The sequence below is a fragment of the Rhinopithecus roxellana genome, chromosome 14 (genome assembly GCF_007565055.1).
Source record: "Rhinopithecus roxellana isolate Shanxi Qingling chromosome 14, ASM756505v1, whole genome shotgun sequence".
Classification (NCBI taxonomy): Eukaryota; Metazoa; Chordata; class Mammalia; order Primates; family Cercopithecidae; genus Rhinopithecus; species Rhinopithecus roxellana.
Window position 1 is genome coordinate 135,004,214 of NC_044562.1, and position 23,113 is coordinate 135,027,326.

General features: G+C 39.5%; 1 protein-coding gene across 5 annotated transcripts in view; it reads left to right on the forward strand.

Moving 5' to 3' along the window:
• PTPN4 (protein tyrosine phosphatase non-receptor type 4) overlaps positions 1–23,113 on the forward strand; it is a 235,143-nt gene that overhangs the window by 92,180 nt on the left and 119,850 nt on the right. Inside the window, exon 1 of one of the 5 annotated variants that reach the window (XM_030916379.1) lies at positions 22,605–22,707. The exons of the other annotated variants lie outside the window; for them this stretch is intronic. Coding sequence (XP_030772239.1) covers positions 22,669–22,707 — 39 coding nt within the window. The 5' untranslated portion in view covers positions 22,605–22,668. Of the gene's footprint in view, positions 1–22,604; positions 22,708–23,113 lie in introns of those variants that run through there. 5 annotated transcript variants of the gene reach the window in all.

Here is a 23,113-nt window from a genome sequence, read left to right on the forward strand (position 1 = left end):
TTTAGCTCCATTCATGTCCTTGCAAAGGACTGCATAGTATTCCATAGTGCATATGTACCACATTTTCCTAATCCAGTCTCTCATTAATGGGCATTTAGGTTGATTCCGTGTCTTTGCTATTGTGAATAGTGCTGTGATGAATATATGCATGCATGTATCTCTACAATAGAATGATTTATATTCCTTTGGGTATGTACCCAGTAATGCGATTACTGGGTCAAATGGTATTTCTGCCTCTAGGTCTTTGAGGAATTGCCACACTGTCTTCCACAGTTGTAAAACTAATACACACTCCCACCAACAGTGTAAAACATTCCTTTTTCTCCACAACCTCACCAGCATCTGTTGTATTTTGACTTTTTCATAGCCATTCTGACTGGTGTGAGATGGTATCTCGTTGCGGTTTTGATTTGCAATTTTTCTAATGATCAGTGATGTTAAGCTTTTTGGTTGGCTGCATGTATGTCTTCTTTTGAGAAGTGTCTGTTCATTTCCTTTGCCTACTTCTTAATCACTTCTTAATGGAGTTACTTGTTTTATTTTCTTGTTAATTTGTTTAAGTTCTTTGTAGCTGCTGGATATTAGACCTTTGTCAGATGGATAGATTGCAGAAATTTTCTCCCATTCTGTAGGTTGTTTGTTTACTCTGATAGACTTTTTTTTTTTTTTTTTTTTTTTTTTGGTTGCTGTGCAGAGCTCTTTAGTTTAATTAGATCCCATTTGTCAATTTTTGCTTTTGTTGCGATTGCTTTTGGATATTTTCTTATATTTTAACCGCCCACCAGATCATAATTTTAAAAGCTATTTTGAAAATTTTTTTTCTCATTAATGAAACCCTAGAGGATTTGAAAGTGTAAAATACAAAGTTTAAAACCTTTGTACTTATGCATTACTGTAATAAACTTGTGTATTCTCACATTTTCTCTGCATATGCAAGAATATATACACGTGTGTGTGTGTATATATTCTTAAAGGTGGAGTCATGGAATACTTGCTGCTTTCTGTTACCTGCTACTTTTCCTCTTTTTGCATGCTTTCTACATACAAAGAATCTTTTTGATTCTTTTTAATGATTGCAGATACTCCATTGAATGCATGTGTGCTTCTGTTACAATGAAGCAGAAATGTATTTGTGCATATATATCTATTTCTCCAACTATAGTACTAATAGTATAGTTGCTAGCTCAAAGGGATTTACATTTTTAGTTATCTTAGTCACACACTCTTATCTAAAAGGCTTGTGTAGATTTACACAATTTATGTTCTCTCTACCAGTTTATGAATGTATCTGTTTCTTCTCCTTTCCCATGCTCATTACTCAGCAGCCTTCTAAAGTAAATAATCATGGGCTTTTACTGCTTAATCAGATTAGCACAGTAAATGGTGGGAAAATAACACTATTGATTGAAACGTTGGTTAAGAAGACATAAGCTTGCTGTTGTTTCTTTCATAGTTTTGGTGTCAAAATTTGCTGGTGCTGAGGTAACTAATTTTAACTGGATTCAGGGTGACATTATCTGTAAGAAAAGATCTTGGGAACTTGAGAAGAATGAATCCATATTCATACCAGGTTAGTTCATGGAAATATTTGCTCTCAACATTTAAGCAAACTAAGAATGAATTATAATTTGTTACAATTTACAACATATGATTTCGTTTATTCCTCACATAGATTTTAATCTGTTCTGCAGTGAAGTAGAGTAAAACTCAGAAAGATAAGGAAGGTTGCCTAAAGTCACAGTTTATAAATGGTGGAAGTTTTGTTTTGTTTTGTTTTGTTTTAATGAATTGTATTGCATTTCTAATCCAAGGAAGCAAGTGTGCATCAGGTCCTAGTATAAGGTCTACTAAATAACAGAGGCTCAATAAAAGTCTTCGAATTAATGAATTCTCTTTTGAGAGGAAATATTTTGAAGTCTTTGAAGGCATTAGTAGGGTTCAAGACTAAGAAAGAGACCACATGGCCTTATTACTTTGATTTTTACTAAGGAAAGTTGTAAGCATGTAAAAGTAGAAAGAATTATAAAAACAAACTTCTGTATATCCAGCTTTATAACAGTTATTAACTTGTGGCCAACCATTTTCATGGTGGAAACCCACTCAACACAAGATGACAACTCAAAAAAAGCTATAGAAAACAGAAAAATTCAGGTGGACTCATTATATAATAAAATAGTTATTGAATGCCTACTGTTAATAGACGTGTAGAGTAGGGTTTTGGTTGTTTTGTTTCGTTTCTTTTTCTTTTGAAGTAATTGTAGGTTCACAGGATGTTACAAATACAGTACAGAGAGGTCTCATTTACTGTTTACCCAGCTTCTCTCAGTGGCCCAATGGTAACATCTTCTCTAACTGTGGTACAATATTAAAGTCCCATTAATTGACATTGGTACCATCTACAGATCTTTTATAGGTATCACCAGTTTTTACATGCTCTTGTGTGTGTGTGTGTGTGTGTGTGTGTGTGTGTGTGTGTGTGTGTGTCTGCATGGATGTGTTACTTTTTACGTGTCTAGATTCATGTAACAATTATAATCAAAACACAGCATTAAGTATTATATATGATGTTAGTTAGCTGTGGGACTTCATAAATGTTCTTTATCACATTGAGGAAAGTTCTCTATTACTAACTTGCTAGAAGTTATGAACGAATGTTGCATTTTTAAAAATGATTCTTGTGTGTCTGTTGATACGATCATGTGACTTTTCATTAGCCTGTTAATATAGTGGATTACCACAAATAAATTTTAAACAAATAAACTAAATATGGTGGATTATAGTTTTTTTTTTTTTTAGAATAATCTGTCAAGAAATGGTATAAATTTTTCTTTAAATGTAATTTTTTTCTTTAAATTCACCAGGGAAACCATGTGGATCTGATTTTTTCTTTAAGAAACATTGTTTCTAATTAAATCTCTCTTTTTTTTTTCTTAGAATAACAATAATTTATTAATTCTAATGCATCTGTGTTTGCTGGGTGTTAAAAAAATCTTTTTTTTTTTTGTTGTATTTTCAGTGGTGCTTTTTATTTTATTTATTTTTATTTTTTTATTTTTTTATTTTTATTTTTTATTTTTTTATTATACTTTAAGTTCTAGGGTACATGTGCATAACGTGCAGGTTTGTTACATATGTATATTTGTGCCATGTTGGTGTGCTGCACCCATCAACTCGTCAGCACCCATCAATTCATCATTTATATCATGTATAACTCCCCAATGCAATCCCTCCCCCTCCCCCCTCCCCATGATAGGCCCCAGTGTGTGATGTTCCCCTTCCCGAGTCCAAGTGATCTCATTGTTCAGTTCCCACCTATGAGTGAGAACATGCGGTGTTTGGTTTTCTCTTCTTGTGATAGTTTGCTAAGAATGATGGTTTCCAGCTGCATCCATGTCCCTACAAAGGATGCAAACTCATCCTTTTTTATGGCTGCATAGTATTCCATGGTGTATATGTGCCACATTTTCTTAATCCAGTCTATCACAGATGGACATTTGGGTTGATTCCAAGTCTTTGCTATTGTGAATAGTGCTGCAATAAACATACGTGTGCATGTGTCTTTGTAGTAGAATAATTTATAATCCTTTGGGTATATACCCAGTAGTGGGATGGCTGGGTCATATGGTACATCTAGATCTAGATCCTTGAGGAATTGCCATACTGTTTTCCATAATGGTTGAACCAGTTTACAATCCCACCAACAGTGTAAAAGTGTTCCTATTTCTCCACATCCTCTCCAACAACTGTTGTTTCCTGATTTTTTAATGATTGCCATTCTAACTGGTGTGAGATGGTATCTCATTATGGTTTTGATTTGCATTTCTCTGATGGCGAGTGATGATGAGCATTTTTTCATGTGTCTGTTGGCTGTATGAATGTCTTCTTTTGAGAAATGTCTGTTCATATCCTTTCCCCACTTTTTGATGGGGTTGTTTTTTTCTTGTATATTTGTTTGAGTTCTTTGTAGATTCTGGATATTAGCCCTTTGTCAGATGAGTAGATTGCAAAAATGTTCTCCCATTCTGTAGGTTGCCTGTTCACTCTGATGGTAGTTTCTTTTGCTGTGCAGAAGCTCTTTAGTTTAATGAGATCCCATTTGTCAATTTTGGCTTTTGCTGCCGTTGCTTTTGGTGTTTTAGACATGAAGTCCTTGCCCATGCCTATGTCCTGAATGGTACTACCTAGATTTTCTTCTAAGGTTTTTATGGTATTAGGTCTAACATTTAAGTCTCTAATCCATCTTGAATTAATCTTCGTATAAGGAGTAAGGAAAGGATCCAGTTTCAGCTTTCTACTTATGGCTAGCCAATTTTCCCAGCACCATTTATTAAATAGGGAATCCTTTCCCCATTTCTTGTTTCTCTCAGGTTTGTCAAAGATCAGATGGCTGTAGATGTGTGGTATTATTTCTGAGGGCTCTGTTCTGTTCCATTGGTCTATAGCTCTGTTTTGGTCCCAGTACCATGCTGTTTTGGTTCCTGTAGCCTTGTAGTATAGTTTGAAGTCAGGTAGCGTGATGCCTCCACCTTTGTCCTTTTGACTTAGGATTGTCTTGGCAATGCGGGCTCTTTTTTGGTTCCATATGAACTTTAAAGCAGTTTTTTCCAATTCTGTGAAGAAACTTATTGGTAGCTTGATGGGGATGGCATTGAATCTAGAAATAACCTTGGGCAGTATGGCCATTTTCACGATATTGATTCTTCCTATCCATGAGCATGGTATGTTCTTCCATTTGTTAGTGTCCTCTTTGATTTCACTGAGCAGTGGTTTGTAGTTCTCCTTGAAGAGGTCCTTTACATCCCTTGTAAGTTGGATTCCTAGGTATTTTATTCTCTTTGAAGCAATTGTGAATGGAAGTTCATTCCTGAATTGGCTCTCTGCTTGTCTGTTACTGGTGTATAAGAATGCTTGTGATTTTTGCACATTAATTTTGTATCCTGAGACTTTGCTGAAGTTGCTTATCAGCTTAAGGAGATTTTGGGCTGAGACGATGGGGTTTTCTAAATATACAATCATGTCATCTGCAAACAGGGACAATTTGACTTCTTCTTTTCCTAACTGAATACCCTTGATTTCTTTCTCTTGCCTGATTGCCCTAGCCAGAACTTCCAACACTATGTTGAATAGGAGTGGTGAGAGAGGGCATCCCTGTCTTGTACCAGTTTTCAAAGGGAATTTTTCCAGTTTTTGCCCATTCAGTATGATATTGGCTGTGGGTTTGTCATAAATAGCTCTTATTATTTTGAGGTACGTTCCATCAATACCGAATTTATTGAGCGTTTTTAGCATGAAGGGCTGTTGAATTTTGTCAAAAGCCTTTTCTGCATCTATTGAGATAATCATGTGGTTCTTGACTTTGGTTCTGTTTATATGCTGGGTTATGTTTATTGATTTGCGAATGTTGAACCAGCCTTGCATCCCAGGGATGAAGCCCACTTGATCATGGTGGATAAGCTTTTTGATGTGCTGCTGAATCTGGTTTGCCAGTATTTTATTGAGGATTTTTGCATCGATGTTCATCAGGGATATTGGTCTAAAATTCTCTTTTTTTGTTGTGTCTCTGCCAGGCTTTGGTATCAGGATGATGTTGGCCTCATAAAATGAGTTAGGGAGGATTCCCTCTTTTTCTATTGATTGGAATAGTTTCAGAAGGAATGGTACCAGCTCCTCCTTGTACCTCTGGTAGAATTCAGCTGTGAATCCATCTGGTCCTGGACTTTTTTTGGTGGGTAGGCTATTAATTGTTGCCTCAATTTCAGAGCCTGCTATTGGTCTATTCAGGGATTCAACTTCTTCCTGGTTTAGTCTTGGGAGAGTGTAAGTGTCCAGGAAATTATCCATTTCTTCTAGATTTTCCAGTTGATTTGCGTAGAGGTGTTTATAGTATTCTCTGATGGTAGTTTGTATTTCTGTGGGGTCTGTAGTGATATCCCCTTTATCATTTTTTATTGCATCTATTTGATTCCTCTCTCTTTTCTTCTTTATTAGTCTTGCTAGCTGTCTGTCAATTTTGTTGATCTTTTCAAAAAGCAACTCCTGGATTCATTGATTTTTTGGAGGGTTTTTTGTGTCTCTATCTCCTTCAGTTCTGCTCTGATCTTAGTTATTTCTTGCCTTCTGCTAGCTTTTGAATGTGTTTGCTCTTGCCTCTCTAGTTCTTTTAATTGTGATGTTAGAGTGTCAATTTTAGATCTTTCCTGCTTTCTCTTGTGGGCATTTAGTGCTATAAATTTCCCTCTACACACTGCTTTAAAAGTGTCCCAGAGATTCTGGTATGTTGTATCTTTGTTCTCATTGGTTTCAAAGAACATCTTTATTTCTGCCTTCATTTCGTTATGTACCCAGTAGTCATTCAGGAGCAGGTTGTTCAGTTTCCATGTAGTTGAATGGTTTTGATTGAGTTTCTTAGTCCTGAGTTCTAGTTTGATTGCACTGTGGTCTGAGAGACAGTTTGTTATAATTTCTGCTCTTTTACATTTGCTGAGGAATGCTTTACTTCCAATTATGTGGTCAATTTTGGAATAAGTGCAGTGTGGTGCTGAGAAGAATGTATATTCTGTTGATTTGGGGTGGAGAGTTCTATAGATGTCTATTAGGTCTGCTTGGTGCAGAGATGAGTTCAATTCCTGGATATCCTTGTTAACTTTCTGTCTCGTTGATCTGTCTATTGTTGACAGTGGAGTGTTGAAGTCTCCCATTATTATTGTAAGGGAGTCTAAGTCTCTTTGTAAGTCTCTAAGGACTTGCTTTATGAATCTGGGTGCTCCTGTATTGGGTGCATATATATTTAGGATAGTTAGCTCTTCCTGTTGAATTGATCCCTTTACCATTATGTAATGGCCTTCTTTGTCTCTTTTGATCTTTGATGGTTTAAAGTCTGTTTTATCAGAGACTAGGATTGCAACCCCTGCTTTTTTTTGTTCTCCATTTGCTTGGTAGATCTTCCTCCATCCCTTTATTTTGAGCCTATGTATGTCTCTGCATGTGAGATGGGTCTCCTGAATACAGCAGACTGATGGGTCTTGACTCTTTGTCCAGTTTGCCAGTCTGTGTCTTTTAATTGGAGCATTTAGTCCATTAACATTTAAGGTTAATATTGTTATGTGTGAACTTGATCCTGCCATTATGATATTAACTGGTTATTTTGCTCGTTAGTTGATGCAGTTTCTTCCTAGCATCGATGGTCTTTACATTTTGGCATGTTTTTGCAATGGCTGGTACCGGTTGTTCCTTTCCATGTTTAGGGCTTCCTTCAGGGTCTCTTGTAAGGCAGGCCTGGTGGTGACAAAATCTCTAAGCATTTGCTTATCTGTAAAGGATTTTATTTCTCCCTCACTTATGAAACTTAGTTTGGCTGGATATGAAATTCTGGGTTGAAAATTCTTTTCTTTAAGAACATTGAATATTGGCCCCCACTCTCTTCTGGCTTGTAGAGTTTCTGCCGAGAGATCTGCTGTTAGTCTGATGGGCTTCCCTTTGTGGGTAACCCGACCTTTCTCTCTGGCTGCCCTTAAGATTTTTTCCTTCATTTCAACTTTGGTGAATCTGGCAATTATGTGTCTTGGAGTTGCTCTTCTCGAGGAGTATCTTTGTGGCGTTCTCTGTATTTCCTGAATTTGAATGTTGGCCTGCCCTACTAGGTTGGGGAAGTTCTCCTGGATGATATCCTGAAGAGTGTTTTCCAACTTGGTTCCATTTTCCCCCTCACTTTCAGGCACCCCAATCAGACGTAGATTTGGTCTTTTTACATAATCCCATACTTCTTGTAGGCTTTGTTCATTTCTTTTTCTTCTTTTTTCTTTTGGTTTCTCTTCTCGCTTCATTTCATTCATTTGATCCTCATTCGCTGATACTCTTTCTTCCAGTTGATCAAGTCGGTTACTGAAGCTTGTGCATTTGTCACGTATTTCTCGTGTCATGGTTTTCATCTCTGTCATTTCATTTATGACCTTCTCTGCATTAATTAGTCTAGCTGTCAATTCTTCCACTCTTCTTTCAAGATTTTTAGTTTCTTTGCGCTGGGTACGTAATTCCTCCTTTAGCTCTGAGAAGTTTGATGAACTGAAGCCTTCTTCTCTCATCTCGTCAAAGTCATTCTCTGACCAGCTTCGATCCGTTGCTGGTGATGGGCTGCGCTCCTTTGCAGGGGGAGATGCGCTCTTATTTTTTGAATTTCCAGCTTTTCTGCCCTGCTTTTTCCCCATCTTTGTGGTTTTATCTGTCTCTGGTCTTTGATGATGGTGATGTACTGATGGGGTTTTGGTATAGGTGTCCTTCCTGTTTGATAGTTTTCCTTCTGACAGTCAGGACCCTCAGCTATAGGTCTGTTGGAGATTGCTTGAGGTCCACTCCAGACCCTGTTTGCCTGGGTATCAGCAGCAGAGGTTGCAGAAGATAGAATATTGCTGAACAGCGAGTGTACCTGTCTGATTCTTCCTTTGGAAGCCTCCTCTCAGGGGTGTACTCCACCCTGTGAGGTGTGGGGTGTCAGACTGCCCCTAGTGGGGGATGTCTCCCAGTTAGGCTACTCAGGGGTCAGGGACCCACTTGAGCAGGCAGTCTTTCTGTTCTTAGATCTCAACCTCCGTGTTGGGAGATCCACTGCTCTCTTCAAAGCTGTCAGACAGAGTCGTTCGCGTCTGCACAGGCCTCTGCTGCTTCCCCTGTTGTGCCCTGTCCCCGGAGGTGGAGTCTACAGAGACAGGCAGGTTTCCTTGAGCTGCTGTGAGCTCCACCCAGTTGGAGCGTCCCAGTGGCTTTGTTTACCTACTTAAGCCTCAGCAATGGCGGGCGCCCCTCCCCCAGCCTCGCTGCTGACTTGCGGTTAGATTGCCGCAGACTGCTGTGTTAGCAATGAGGGAGGCTCCGTGGGCGTGGGACCCTCCCGGCCAGGTGAGGGATATATTCTTCTGGTGTGCCCGTTGCTTAAAGCGCGGTATTGGGGTGGGAGGTACCCGATTTTCCAGGTGTTGTGTGTCTCAGTTCCCCTGGCTAGGAAAAGGAATTCCCTTCCCCCTTGCGCTTCCAGGTGAGGCGATGCCTCGCCCTGCTTCAGCTCTCGCTGGTCAGGCTGCAGCAACTGACCAGCACCGATTGTCCGGCACTCCCTAGTGAGATGACCCCAGTACCTCAGTTGAAAATGCAGAAATCACCGGTCTTCTGTGTCGCTCGCACTGGGAGTTGGAGACTGGAGCTGTTCCTATTCGGCCATCTTGCTCCGCCCCCTAATTAAATCTCTTTACTTACGATAGGTAAATTTAAAATTTGTATTTCTTCTTGAGTTAATACCTGTAGTTTGAGTCTTTCTAGCAGTTCATCCATTTCATCTACATTATTTATCTGCATACATTTGTTCTTAATGTTCCTTAACATCTTTTTTTCCCCCTCGTAACTTCAGTATTAATGTACCTTCTTTTATTCCTGGTTTTAATAACTTTTTACTCTTTTTTTTTTCGTTCTCAGTCTACCTAAAGGTTTATTAATTTTCCTGATTTCTCAAAAAACTAACTTTTGGTTCTGTTGATTATTGTTTTTTAATTCTCTATTTTATACATGTCTGCACTAATCTTTCCTTTCTTTGTGCTTTGGATTTAGATTTATATAGTGTCTTCAGGTAAAAGATTCTTTATATGAGATCTTTTCTTTTGTTAGAAAGTCATTTGTAGCTATAAATTTTTCTCTAATTTAGCTGCATTCTGTCAAATGTGATATGTTGTTATCTTCATTTTCATTTATATCGAAGTATTTTCTAATTTCTCTTGTGATTTCTTCTTTGATCCATTGGTTGTTTATGAGTGTGCTATTTTAATATCCACACATTTGTGAATTTTCTGTATTTCTTTCTGTTACTGATTTCTAGTTTGATTCCATTTGTTGTTGGAGAATATGTTGTGTATTATTTCATTTCCTTTAAATTTACTGAGGTTTATTTCGTGGCCTACCATATGGTTTATTGTGGAGAATATTTCATGTGCACTTGAGAGGAATGCCCTTTCTGCTATTGTTGGATGGAGTGTTCTGTCTGACCTGTCAGTCAGGTCTCGTTAGTTTATGGCATTGTTCCAAGTCTTTTATTTCCTTGCTGATCTCTGCCTTGTTGTTTAATACGTTATTGAAAGTTGAGTTTGGGAATCTACAACCGTTATTGAATTGTCTATTTTTTGGTACATATATTTTTATGTTTGTATCTTCTGATGGAAGAACCTTTTAGCATTATAAAATTTCCTTCTTTGTCTCTAGTAACATTTTTATTTTAAAACTTTGTGTGGTATTAGTATAGCTGTTCCACCTTCCTTAGGGTATAACTTTTTAAATCGTTTACTTATTGTATATTTGTATTTCTGAAAGAAAAGTGTGTCTTCCATTGGCAGCATATGCTGTGTCTTATTTATTTATTTTTTTTTTTACCAGTCTGACATCCCTGCCTTTTGATTGATTTTTGTTATGTCAATTAATGTTATTATTGACATGGTTGGATTTATATTTTTACCACTTTACTTTTTGTTTTTTGTATGACTCATGTCTTTTTTGTTTCTCTTTTCCTCCTTTATTGCTGTCTTTTGCATTCAGTGCATATTTTCTTGTGTAACATTTGAATTCCTTTAATGGTTTTTTCATTTTTTTTTTTTTTTTTTACTAGTTGCTTTAGGACTTAAGCAGATACATCTTAACTTATCAGAATACTTCAGACTTATAATAACTTAATTACAGTGAGATACAGAAATATTACTTTATATAGCTCAATTTCCTCTTTCCCCTTCTTGTACTGTTATTCTTACATATACATGTATTACAAACCCCAAAATATATACCGTAATTATTACTTTGTATAATTTTATGTCTAGTAAGCTGAGAGAAGAGAGGAGATCAAGTATGTATTTATAGAAATTGATATATTAGCCTTCTATTTATCATTTCTGGTGCTTTTCATTTCTTTCTATAGATTCAAGGTACCATCTGGTATCATTTCCATAGGCCAAAAAAGCTTTTATGTACATATACATATATATGTATACATATAAAAAATATATATATATTGTGTATATATATATACACACACATTGTTTTATGCTATTTATACTATAATAAATCAGATAAGAAAGAAAGGAGATACTCATATATATATATATATATATTTTTTGAGACGGAGTTTTGCTCTTGTTGCCCAGGCTGGAGTGCAATGGCATGATCTTGGCTCACTGTAACCTACGCCTCCTCAGTTCAAATGATTTTCCTGCCTCAGACTCCTGAGTAGTTGGGATTACAGGCATGCGCTACCACGCCCAGCTAATTTTGTATTTTTAGTAGAAATGGGGTGTCTCCACGTTGGTCAGGCTGGTCTTGAACTCCTGACCTCAGGTCCGCTGCCTCAGCCTCCCAAAGTGCTGGGATTACAGGTGTGAACCGCCGCGTCCGGCCAGAGATGCTCTGTTTTATAGTTACACATTTACCTGTACCAGTGCTCTTTGGTTTTTCATGTAAATTCGTATCGCTGTCTGGGGTCACTTTTTTTCAGCCTGAAGAACTTCCTTTGGTATTTCTTGTAAGGTGGATCTGCTGGCAACAAATACTCTCAGTATTTGTTTACGTGGAAATGAATGTCTTTATTTTGCCTTTATCTTTTAAAGATGTGCTGAGTACAAGATTCTTGGTTAGAGTTTTTGTCTCTTTCAGTGCTTTGAAATATGTCATCCAAGTGTCTTCTGGCTTCTCTTGTTTCTTGCGACAAGTCAGCTATTCATGTTTTTGGAGTTTCCTTGTATATGAGGAGTTGTCATTTTTTCTTTTGCTGCTTTGAAGGTATTCTTTGTTTTTTTGGCATCTTTAATGCTGCCTGGTGTGGATCGTTTTGCATTTATTGTACTTATAGTTCATTGAGCTTTTTGCAGGAGTAGATTAATGTTTTTCATCAAATTTAGGAAGTTCACATCCACATTTCTTTAAATAATTTCTTCTGTTTCCTTCTCTCCTCTCCTTCTGGTACTGTCGTTATGCATACATTGGTGGCCTTTTAAAGGTGCTTGCATTTCTCTGAGGCTCTCAATTTTTCTTCTTTTTTTTTTTTTTTTTGAGATGGAGTCTCACTCTGTCACCCAGGCTGGAGTGCAGTGATGCAATCTCAGTTCACTGCCACATCTGCCTCCTGGGTTCAAGCAATTCTTCTGCCTCAGCCTCCTGAGTAGCTGGGATGACAGATACGTGCCACCACGCCTGGCTAATTTTTGTATTTTTAGTGGAGACGGGGTTACACCATGTTGGTCAGGCTGGTCTCAAACTTCTGACCTCGTGATCCACCCACCTCAGCCTCCCAAAGTGCTGGGATTATAGGCGTGAGCCACCGTACCTGGCATCTTCATTCTTTTTTCTCTGTATTATTTGGATTATATAAGCTGTTGATCTGCTTTCAAGTTTGCTGATTATCTTTTTTCAGTTCAGATCTACTGGTAAGCCCCTTAAATTTATTTTTCATGACGGGTATTTTTATGAAAAACCATTTGATTTTGTTTTATAACTTCTATCTCTTTATATTTTGTATCTGAGATATTGTCATCGTACCTTTCATTATCTCTTTAAGCATGGTCTCCTTTAGTTCTGTGAATATATTTATAATGACTGCTTTGAAGTATTGTTCAATCTGACACGTAGGCCCTCTCACGAGCAGTTCCTGTTACCTGCTATTTTTCTCCTGTTTGTCTTATACGTTTGTTTCTTCACCTGTGTTATGTTTTTGATTAAACTTGACATTTTACTTTATTTTATATATTTTTGAGATAGCGTGTTGCTTTGTCACCCAGGCTGAAGTGCAGTGGTTGTGATCATGGTTCACTGCAGCCTCAACGTCCCAGACTCAGTTGATCTTCCCACTCAGCCTCCCGAGTAGCTGGGACACAGAAACACATTACACAGTACAGGCACACAGAAACACATCTGGCTAATTTTTGTACTGTTTTTGCAGAGATGAGGTTTCGCCATGTTGCCCAAGCTGATCTCAAACTGCTGGGCTCAAGCAAACCACCCACCTCAGCCTCCCAAAGTGTTGGGATTAGAGGTGTGAGCCACTGCATCTAAGCAAACCGGACATTTTAGATTGTGTATTGTAACTATTGATAACATATTGACCCCTCGCTTCCAAGCCTTGTCATTATTGTTTGCTTGTTTTTCAGTGATTTGATTGAACTGTTTTAGCCTCTGATATCTTCTCACAGTGCACAGCATTAGGCATTGTCACAGTCACCCTGGGATGACAGTGGTTTATCAGGGCTCTGTTTAATTCTCTTCTCTGATTTCTCTTAGGTTAACTGCTTCTGTCAGTTTCATATGCAGTTGTTAAGCTTCAATAATTATCGTCTCATTTCTACATTTGTTTCATCAGTGTATAAAATAGAGCATAAATTGTTCCACAGTCTTGATCCAGTTAAATCTAAGCCCCTTTGCAGGGATAGTTTTTGAGGCCAGTCTTTGTTTGTTCTGACTCTAGGAGGGCTCTTAACTTATTTGTTTTAGCCTCTTATCATATTTCCTTGGTTATCTCTGGTAAACTAGCTGACCTATGTTGTTTTCAAGAGCACTCTTAGGCTGGAACTTCTCTATACTCAGTACCAAATAAAGTCAGTTTCTTTGGGTAGAGCTTTTAAGTATTCTGTTCTTGTGGCTTCTCTCCCTTTAACATAGCTTCTCCACTGCTCTAGAGTTGGGGTGGGGACAGTGTTCGGCTTCTCTTGGAGTGAAACTCCTGCCTTACAAGCAGGGCTTTTGTAGGGGCAGTGTCCTTTACTTGATTTGCCTCTCCCTACATGGAATTTTTGCCCTATGAGTGAGCTGAGGCAAGGGTGATTAGGGCTCAGTATTCTGGACCATCTGTGTCTGAGGTAGAGTCTTGCCCTGTAAGCGTTGGGTGGAGGAAGGTCGCTTTTGATATCTTTGACACACCATTCTGGAATTTAAATTTGTGATAATTGTTGCTGGGAAGCATGATAAATGCTGGTGGTCTGCCTCTCCTGTATCCCTTGTCTAGGATCTGGGGGAAAAGGGATTTGCATCTTCCTGGCCACATTTTCTCAGAGTGGAACATTGGCCTGGTCAGCAGGAGGGAGTGGGTTGTGGCTTAAGTACCGCAGGGTCTTGCTGATCTTACAGAGATTTAGTAGACTCTGTGGAATAAATGCTGTTTTATTTGTTGCTTTCTTTTAGGTGAATTCTCCAAGACTAAATTCTTGCTTTTTGTTTTTGTTTTATAATTTTCCCTAGTAGTAGTTGTTATGCTCAGGAACAGATTCATAGAGTTCCTTTCTGTACATCATCACTTGATTGATTTTTAAGCACTGAACCACCGTTGCATCTATGGTAAAACCCCATTTGGTCATGTATAATCCTTTTGAGATATTGGTCAGTTCCCTTGCTACTATTAATATTTTTTGAGGATTTTTGCATCTGTATTCATGAGAAACATTAGTCTGTAGTTTTCTCTTTTATACTATCTTTTTCTGTTTAAGTATCAGGCTAATGCTGGTTTCATAGAGTGAGTTGGGAAATTCCATCCTCTATTTTCTGGAGGAAGGTTGTGTAAAATTATTCTTAATTCTCATCTAAATGATTTGTATTTTGTAGACTTCTCCAGTGAAATCAGGCCCACGAGATTTGTTTTTTGGGGAGGTTTGCTTTGAAACTATTGTTACTGGTGGAAGGTGTCCAAGTTACCAGCAGTGAATCCTTACAGGTCTGCAGCAACCTTAACTCTTGCCTCCTTATAAGAAAGAATTCCACTGAGGGGCATAAGGTAGAAAAAGAGACTGAGGCAAGTTTCAGCAGGAGTGGAAGTTTATTAAAAAGCTTTAGAGCAGGAAAGAAAAGAAAGTGCACTTGGAAGAGACCCAAGTGGGCACCAAGAAGGTCAAGTGCCACGTTTAACTATGATCCTAGGACTTTATGGGCTGGTCCCCTTCCAGCATCTTGAAACCCTTCCCCATGATTCTTCCTTTAGGGTGGGCTGTCCACATGCACAGTGTCCTTCTTACCCTTAGGAAGTGAGCACATGCAGTGTGTTTAGAAAGTTTTACACATGCCCATCTGAGGCTTTCTTCCCTTTTCCAGTGGTGTGCCCTCTGAAAGCCAGGCTCTGCTATTTTGTCTCTTAATGCACATGCCTGGGTTCCCTCACCCAACACCTGAGATTTTATTGGAAGTCCTTGTTGCTTCTCCCTGGCACCTGCATTCAATTAACACTTTATAACGTTAACAGCTGTAGATTATCAGGAGATTGTCTCTCCCTGCCTCCGGCTGCTGAATTATCTTTAGAGAGGCAATGCATAATTGTGGAACCATCACCTGATCACCTGACATTCTTAGTGGGTGGGGGAGAGCCCTCTCCTGCCTGGCTTATGCCTGCCTAACTACCTGTAACACTATGATTTCAATTTTTAAAATTATTATGTCTTTTAAAATGATCTATTTCATATTAGGTGAATTTTAGTAGGAAATTTGTGAAGAATTTGTCTGTTTCATCCAAGTTCTCAAATTTATGCTTATAGATTCCCTTCTCCTATTTTGTTACTCTGTAAATGTTTTTGGAATGTGTAGTTACATCCTTAGCTTTGTTGGGACAACTGAATTCCTCTTCAAAGACTCAACTTCCTGGTTATAAGTTGTAAATCAACCCTACTCCCTTCTTTTTCCCCCTTCTCCTTTTCTTGCAAATTGCACGTTTACCCTAGTTGGGAAAAAAAATTAGGTCTAAGCCAACCAGGATCAGCTTAGATTGTGCGGTCCAACCCTAGCCAATAGAGGAAGGGCACAGAAACAGGAGCTGCATGAGGGTTAAAAACCCCTTCCTTCCTTTGTTTGGTGTGCGCTTGCAGTTGTAACAGGTGCGAGCAGCACCCTTCCGCCAAAGTAAAAGTGCCATGCTGAGAAATTTTCTGTTTCATTGCAGGTGTCTTTTGGCTATGCCGAGCACTGGTTTCCAACAGCCTCAATTCTCTAAAGGTTGATTTGTGTCTTTTTTTCCCCTTTTTATTTTAGTCTTGTTAGAGGTTTGTTAATTTCATTGATCTTTTCAAATGACCAGATTTTTGTTTTACCAAATTTTGTCTATTTCTTGTTTTTAAATACTTAGATTTCTGCTCTTTCCTGTATTCCCTAATTTTGGTTTCTCTTTTTCTAATTTTCTTTAGGTAGGAGCTTAGACTTGATTTGAGACCTTCCCTTTTTTTAGTGTAAGCATTTAGGTTTATAAATTTTCCTCTCGGCTCTGCTTTGGCTATATTCCACAAGCTTTGGTATGTTGAGTTTTCTTTCAGTTCAGTGTGTTTTGTTTTGTTTTGTTTTGTTTTGTTTTGTTTTGTTTTGTTTTTCTCCAGAGTCCTCTTTGTCCTATGGGTTATTTAGAAGTTGTTTAATTTCCAAATGTTTCCTATCTTTCTCTCGCTGTGTTCTATTTTGATTTCATTATAGTCACAGAACACACTATGTGATTTCAGTTATTCTTAATTTAGTAAGGTTTGTTTTATGACCCAGGATATAGCCTGTCTTGTGAATGTCGGTGGATGCTTTAAAATAACATATATTCTGCTGTTGTTGAGTGCCTAGAAATGTCAGTCAATTCTATTAGTTAATATGTTGTTGGGTTCTTTTATATCCATGCTGATTTTCTTTTTTACATATTTGCTGATTAATCTAGCAATTGCTGAGAAAGAGATGTTGACATCCCTAGTTATATTTGTCCCTTTTCTGTGGCTTAAGTTGTTTTCTGCCATTTTATTACTAGTTTTATTACTTTATTATTTGTTTCCTTATTTTCTGTTTGTTCTGCTTTTCATTTTTATTTTTTCTGCTTTTCTTAGATTCGTGGCATTTTCTAGAATTTCATTTTTGTTTTTTTTTTTGAGATGGTGTCTTGCTCTGTCGCCCAGGCTGGAGTGCAGTGGCACACAGTCTCTGATCATTGCAAGCTCTGCCTCCCAGATTCATGCCATTCTCCTGCCTCAGCCTCCCTAGTAGCTGGAACTACAGGTGCCCGCCACCACACCCAGCTAATTTTTTTGTACTTTTTTTAGTAGAGACGAGGTTTCACCGTGTTAGCCAGAATGGTCTCGATCTCCTGACCTCATGATCTGCCCGCCTTGGCCTCTGCTGGAATTACAGGCATGAACCACCGCACCCAGCCTCAGTTTTGTTTTTATAGTGTCTTTGAGAGTATATCTTTGGATAGCTTTTTTAGGTGATTCTTGCTATTATAATTTACATTAAAAAATTTTTATGCTGTATCATTAACAACATTTTATCCCTTTGAGTACATATAAAAACCTTATCTACTTTTAGAGACCTTTCCTTCCTCCTTTATAGTAGAATTATTATAGTATTGTGTTTTCCCCAATATAACTGTATTAAGTGTTTTTCTGTATACATTAGGGACACATCAAATAGGTATAATTTTTGCTTTAGCCTTTAAACATTTATTCTTAAAGAGAAGAATAGGCTTTTGTATTTACTTCCATTTCTCCCATTGCATTACTCTTTATTCTTTTCTGTTCTAAGTTTCTTCATGTTATTTACTTTCTGGTTGGAGAACTTCTGATAGGGCTCTGATGACTGGAGGAACACCAGGGTCCTTTGTCTCAGACCAATTACATGAACAACATGGATACATGTGGCGTGGTTTCAAGGTTTCAGTGAGCAGAAAGTTTAACAAGAAAGAAGGACAAGGCTCCCCCTTACAGAGACCGAGGGAGTGGGGCTCCGAACAGAGAGGAAAACCCTGAGTGCACCAGAAAACAGTCGGTTATATTAGGAGGCTGGAGGAGGCGGTGTCTGATTTGCATAGGGCTCAGGGCATTGATTTGATCAGGTGTGTCATTCATGTAGTCAGCGAAAAACCTGGCTCTCCCACCCTGGCCTTTTAAAATGCAAGTGCAGTTCGCCATGATGTCCTGCACACACGGAGTCATCTGGAGGCAGCCATGACACTTGGCACACATGGTGATGAGGAGGAGATGGAGGAATTACCATGCTGAATAGACCCAGTTTCTAATCACCAGCATTTGCATATCAAAGCTCGCCGGCCTGGCTTTTCAAGCTGCTTTTCTATTAGAAAAGAAATGTTTCAGGAGCTACCTTTATTAAAAGAAAAAAACCTTATTGAGGACTCCTTACCCTCTCTTATCTGCCTAAAATAATTTCTTAATAACTCCTGTAATATTCCCCCCTGAGGAGATGTCACCTTAACTGCTGTTAGAGGGTTTTGGGCGACAACTCTTTCTGGTTACTTCCTGCTGAAAGGGGGCATCAAGTGGGGAAGAGCAGCTCGGGTTCCTCCTGGGGTCGATCTAAGGGTCCTCGGAAGAATGGTGTGCCCACGCATAGTTCACTTTGCAGCACCATTTGGAGTTTGATTGCTTCGAGGCAAGAGAAAATAATTCAAGTTATAGTAGTGAGTATACAAGGTGCAAATATGAATACAAGATGTATAAGCAGGAAGGGGCTTAATAAAAGAGCTAACCAATTCCATAAAGATGACTGGAATTCATTAAAGAGGGATTGTAACTACCCAGGGCTGAAGCCTGCATTTTTTCTTAGCCTGTCAATTATTTTGATTTGATTTTTAGGTATGTGTATGTTTTCCTCTACTTGACTAGAGGTGTTAATCCAGAAACAGCATGTTTCATTTAAAAGTGCACAGGTACCTCCTACTTCAGCTATCAGGACATCTAAGGCCTGTCTATTTTGTGCTACTACTGAGGCTAAAATGTTGGTAGATGGCTGTTGTGCCTCTGTGGCACCTACAGTTGCTTTCCATCCTCATTGCATCAATAATGGAAATATTAAGTACTGATCTTTCAAGGAGAGGGGTGTCCATAAACCAGAATAGACCTCTGGCTATAGAATTTCTCATCCATGGTTTTTCTAAGATGGTGTTATCATGTGCACGCCCTCCCCAGTCTACCCTTTCAGTTAAATCTCCATGCCAGGGCATAGAAATGATAGATTTCTTTGTCCAGCGTCTACGAGATAATGCAGTTTGCAGAAAAGACCCTGAGTTAGGGATGTCCCCAGATGATGCTGCCGTCTCAGGAGAATTTAAAAATAACAAGTCGAGAACTACTGCTTCTGTAGTACAAGTTCCCTTACAAGGCCTTGGGAGGATTAAGTTTATCCAGGAGCCACAAAGAAAATATAGCCCTGTTCCTTGAAGGGATGGTTCTAAGTTGTGGCTTGTGAGAGACACCAGCAGATTTTTCTCATATCTTAGAAGTTTCCCTTCTTTACATATAATAGGGGCATCCTTGGGATAAGTATATCCATATTTAGAATAGTCTGTTTGGAATTTGACATGCCAAGTGAGAAGGATCCACCTGACAAATGGAGTTTCAAAAAATTAAAAACACAATATGCCCTGGCCAATATCTCAGATGATCCTTGTGGCAAGGGCTGTCAGTCCAGATGTCTCCAGTTCACCCACAGATTTGTAAGCTGCTACCATTAGCAAGCATCATACAAGGGTCTGGAATTCCATGGAGGGGCATATTTGGAAAGGCTCATGTGTTCTTTTTTTTTTTTTTCTTTTGAGACGGAGTCTCACTCTCTCACCCAGGCTGGAGTGCAGTGGCGCGATCTCAGCTCACTGCAAGCTCCGCCTCCCTGGTTCACACCATTCTTCTGCCTCAGCCTCCCAAGTAGCTGGGACTGCAGCTGCCTGCCACCATGCCTGGCTAATTTTTTGTATTTTTAGTGGAGGCAGGGTTTCACCATGTTAGCCAGGATGGTCTCAATCTCCTGACCTCGTGATCCACCCACCTTGGCCTCCCAAAGTGCTGGGATTATAGGCATGAGCCACCGCGCTCGCCCCATGTTATTCTTTACATTATAGTCGGCATGGTGACTTAGAGCATACCACTCCCATCGGGACTTCCAACCAGAAAGAAAGGCTAGATTTTGAAAGCCCCCCATTAGGGCATCTCATCCTTTTAGATCGCTCCTGTTGCGTTTTCCTCCCCACATCTTTGAACTATCAGCAATTGCAAGTGTGATGTTACAGTATCTGAGATCTCCCAAGTATGGTCCTTCCCTACTGCTTTTAAAGCAGAGGGAGGTATTTGCTATTACCCAGTCAACTTTTACCAGCCTGAGGGTGTGAAGTTTATCTTTGGGGAGAGTGTTCTTTGGCACTGGGGGAAGAGCGTTGTGCTGAGAGGAGTTAGTTACCCAGTTAAAAGTGCCCCCAAACTATGTCCCATTTATGTCTCCTAAATCTTTAAGGATTAAAGGTAAAGCTAACAAAGGGAATCCTACGATGGTGAGTTGTGGGTCACTGAAGGGTTCCTTAGTGTCATTAAACTGAGCAAACCACTTAGGACAGACCCAACAATTAGTCTTGTTATCCAAATGGGCCATGGCTGATACTGCAGGAGCTAAAGGATGTGACATATTACTAAGTCTGACAAGAAGTCCTAACAGACTTATTGAAAGTAAAACACTCATGTTTACTTCCTGTTAGTAAATTATTCCTACTAGGAGGATGATAATTGAGCAAAATGCTACAGTAATTAGATTCTCTGTCCAATATTGTACCCTGAGAATGCTACAGTCTGTAATCCTACTGCAAATAGTAGAGTGTAGCAATTCCTGTAGGGGCGGCATGGTAAATAATTTCCATCAAAAAGAAATTCTAATATTTGGCAATGAATCTCAAAAGGAGAGGTAGACAAGACAAAAAGTATTTGGTGAGGTAGGGGTGAGACTGAGTAAAATGAGTAGTTCTCACTCAGTTACTTATCTTTTGTGACTTTCAGCTTAAGATCTCCCATTTCTTTTTTATTTATATTTAAAAAATTTTTTTTTGGCCGGGCGCGGTGGCTCAAGCCTGTAATCCCAGCACTTTGGGAGGCCGAGATGGGCGGATCACAAGGTCAGGAGTTCGAGACCATCCTGGCTAACATGGTGAAACCCCCGTCTCTACTAAAAAATACAAAAAGCTAGCCGGGCAAGGTGGCTGGCGCCTGTAGTCCCAGCTACTTGGGAAGCTGAGGCAGGAGAATGGTGTAAACCCAGGAGGCGGAGCTTGCAGTGAGCTGAGATCCGGCTACTGCATTCCAGCCCGGGCGACAGAGTGAGACTCCATCTCAAAATAAATAAATAAATAAATAAAGACGGGGTTTCACCTGTTAGCCAGGATGGTCTCGATCTCCTGACCTTGTGATCCACCCGCCTTGGCCTCCCAGAGTGCTGGGATTACAGGCGTGAGCCACCGCTCCAGCCAGATCTCCTATTTCTTCACATTGATGTTCAGGATATTCTTCTGGGCTGTCAGGGGTTGCTCCCTCAGTTCTTCAGGCTTTGACTCAAGTGTTATGTATCCAGGAGTAACTTTTATTCCTGTAACTTTTATTGCCTAGAGGAGGTTAAAAGAAGAACAGTGTTAGGCCCTTCCCAGCTTGGGTTTAGGGAGGGAGGGAGAGAGAGAAGGGAGAGCCTTTATCAGTACCAAATCTGCTGGGTTAAATAGAGGTGTCCCTGTTTCCTGGGGTTGGGCTTTTGCTAATTGTGCTAATTCCTGTTGGACGTGAGCCAGAGAGGTTATATGCTTAACTAGCTCGGAGATTTCTCGATCTAATAGAAAATCATTGGTAAGGCAAGACTGTCTGTACAGCATCTCAAAAGGGCTAAGACCTAATTTTGAAGGGGTATTTCTTATTTGTATTAAGGCCTTAGGAAGAAGAGTGACCCAAGGAAGGTGAGTTTGTCAGGATAATTTTCTGAGGTGTCTCTTGATAATATCATTAGTTGTCTCTACTTTTCCTGAGGATTGGGTCTCCAAGCACAATGGAGATGATATTCTATGCCTAGGACTTTTGAGACCCCTGTGTGACAGCTGCCTTAAATGAGAGCCCTTTGTCACTTTGAAGGTACCTACTTAGAGGAGTTATTTCATTAACTAACATTTTTGTTACCTCAGAGGCTTTTTCTGTATGGCATGGAGATGCTTCTACCCAGTTAGTGAAGGCATCTACCCATACCAGCAGGTATTGAATGCCTTTTGTTTTTGGCATATTGGTGAAGTCTGTCTGCCAGTCTTCCTCTGGATAACTTCCTATTCTTTGGGTTTGAGGAGGAAGGAGTTGCCTGTTCAGGGGATTATTTTTAAGACAGACTTCACAAGCATTAACAACTTGCTCGATTGTTTTTAGTAAGTTCTCTCGTGAAAACAATCTCTGGCACATCAGTAAGTTTTATCCTTTCCCAAGTGAAAAGCTTGATGTAGGATTTTAAGGACTTTCTATTGGCTGGAGACTGGCAAGTGAAGTTTGCCATCCTCCAACTGTAGCTATCCTGAGGGCTGACAAGTACCCTCGAGAAGTGGCCCATTCTGTTTCTGTAGGGGAGCCCTGAGGTTTAATTTCTCTTGTGGAGCCTTCCCAGATTAGAGGGTTTTGAAGTATGTTGATGTCTTGAGGCTTCCTTGCCACTGACGTTGCTTCCTAATCAGCTAATCTATTTCCTTGGCTACCTCATCTGTTCCCTTTTCATGTCCCCTACAATGCATCACTGCTGTTTCTCATGGAAGGAAAACTGAGGATAATAGCCTGTTAATTTTCTTGTGATATTTTATAGGAAATCCATTGGTAATAAGAAAATGCCTTTCCTTTCAAATGGCAGCATGAGCATGGAGATGGCAGCATGAGCAAGGAGAACCAGGCAAGCATACTTGGAGTCAATGTAAATATTAACTACCTTTCCTTTGTTTAATTCAGTTGCTCTTGTAAGAGCTGTTAGCTCAGCTAATTGAGTGCTTGTGCCTGGAGGGAGAGACGCAATTTCAATGATGTCATTTAGAGTGACTACTGGTATCCTGCCTGACTGATCCCTTTTTCTACAAAAGAGCTGCCGTTTGTGAAGAGGGTCCAGTCCTGGTTCTCTAGGGAAGTTTCCCTGAGATCTTCCCTGGCTGCATAGGTCTGTACTTTGACTTGTTCACAGTTATGCTCAGGTTCCCCTGTTTCCTTGGGGAGGAGGGTGGCTGTGTTTAGGCGAGAACAGGTCTTTAATTGGATGTTGGAACCCTCCAACAGCAGGGCATGATATTTAAGGGGATCGCTAAAGGCTCCCCCTGGAGTACTGTAGT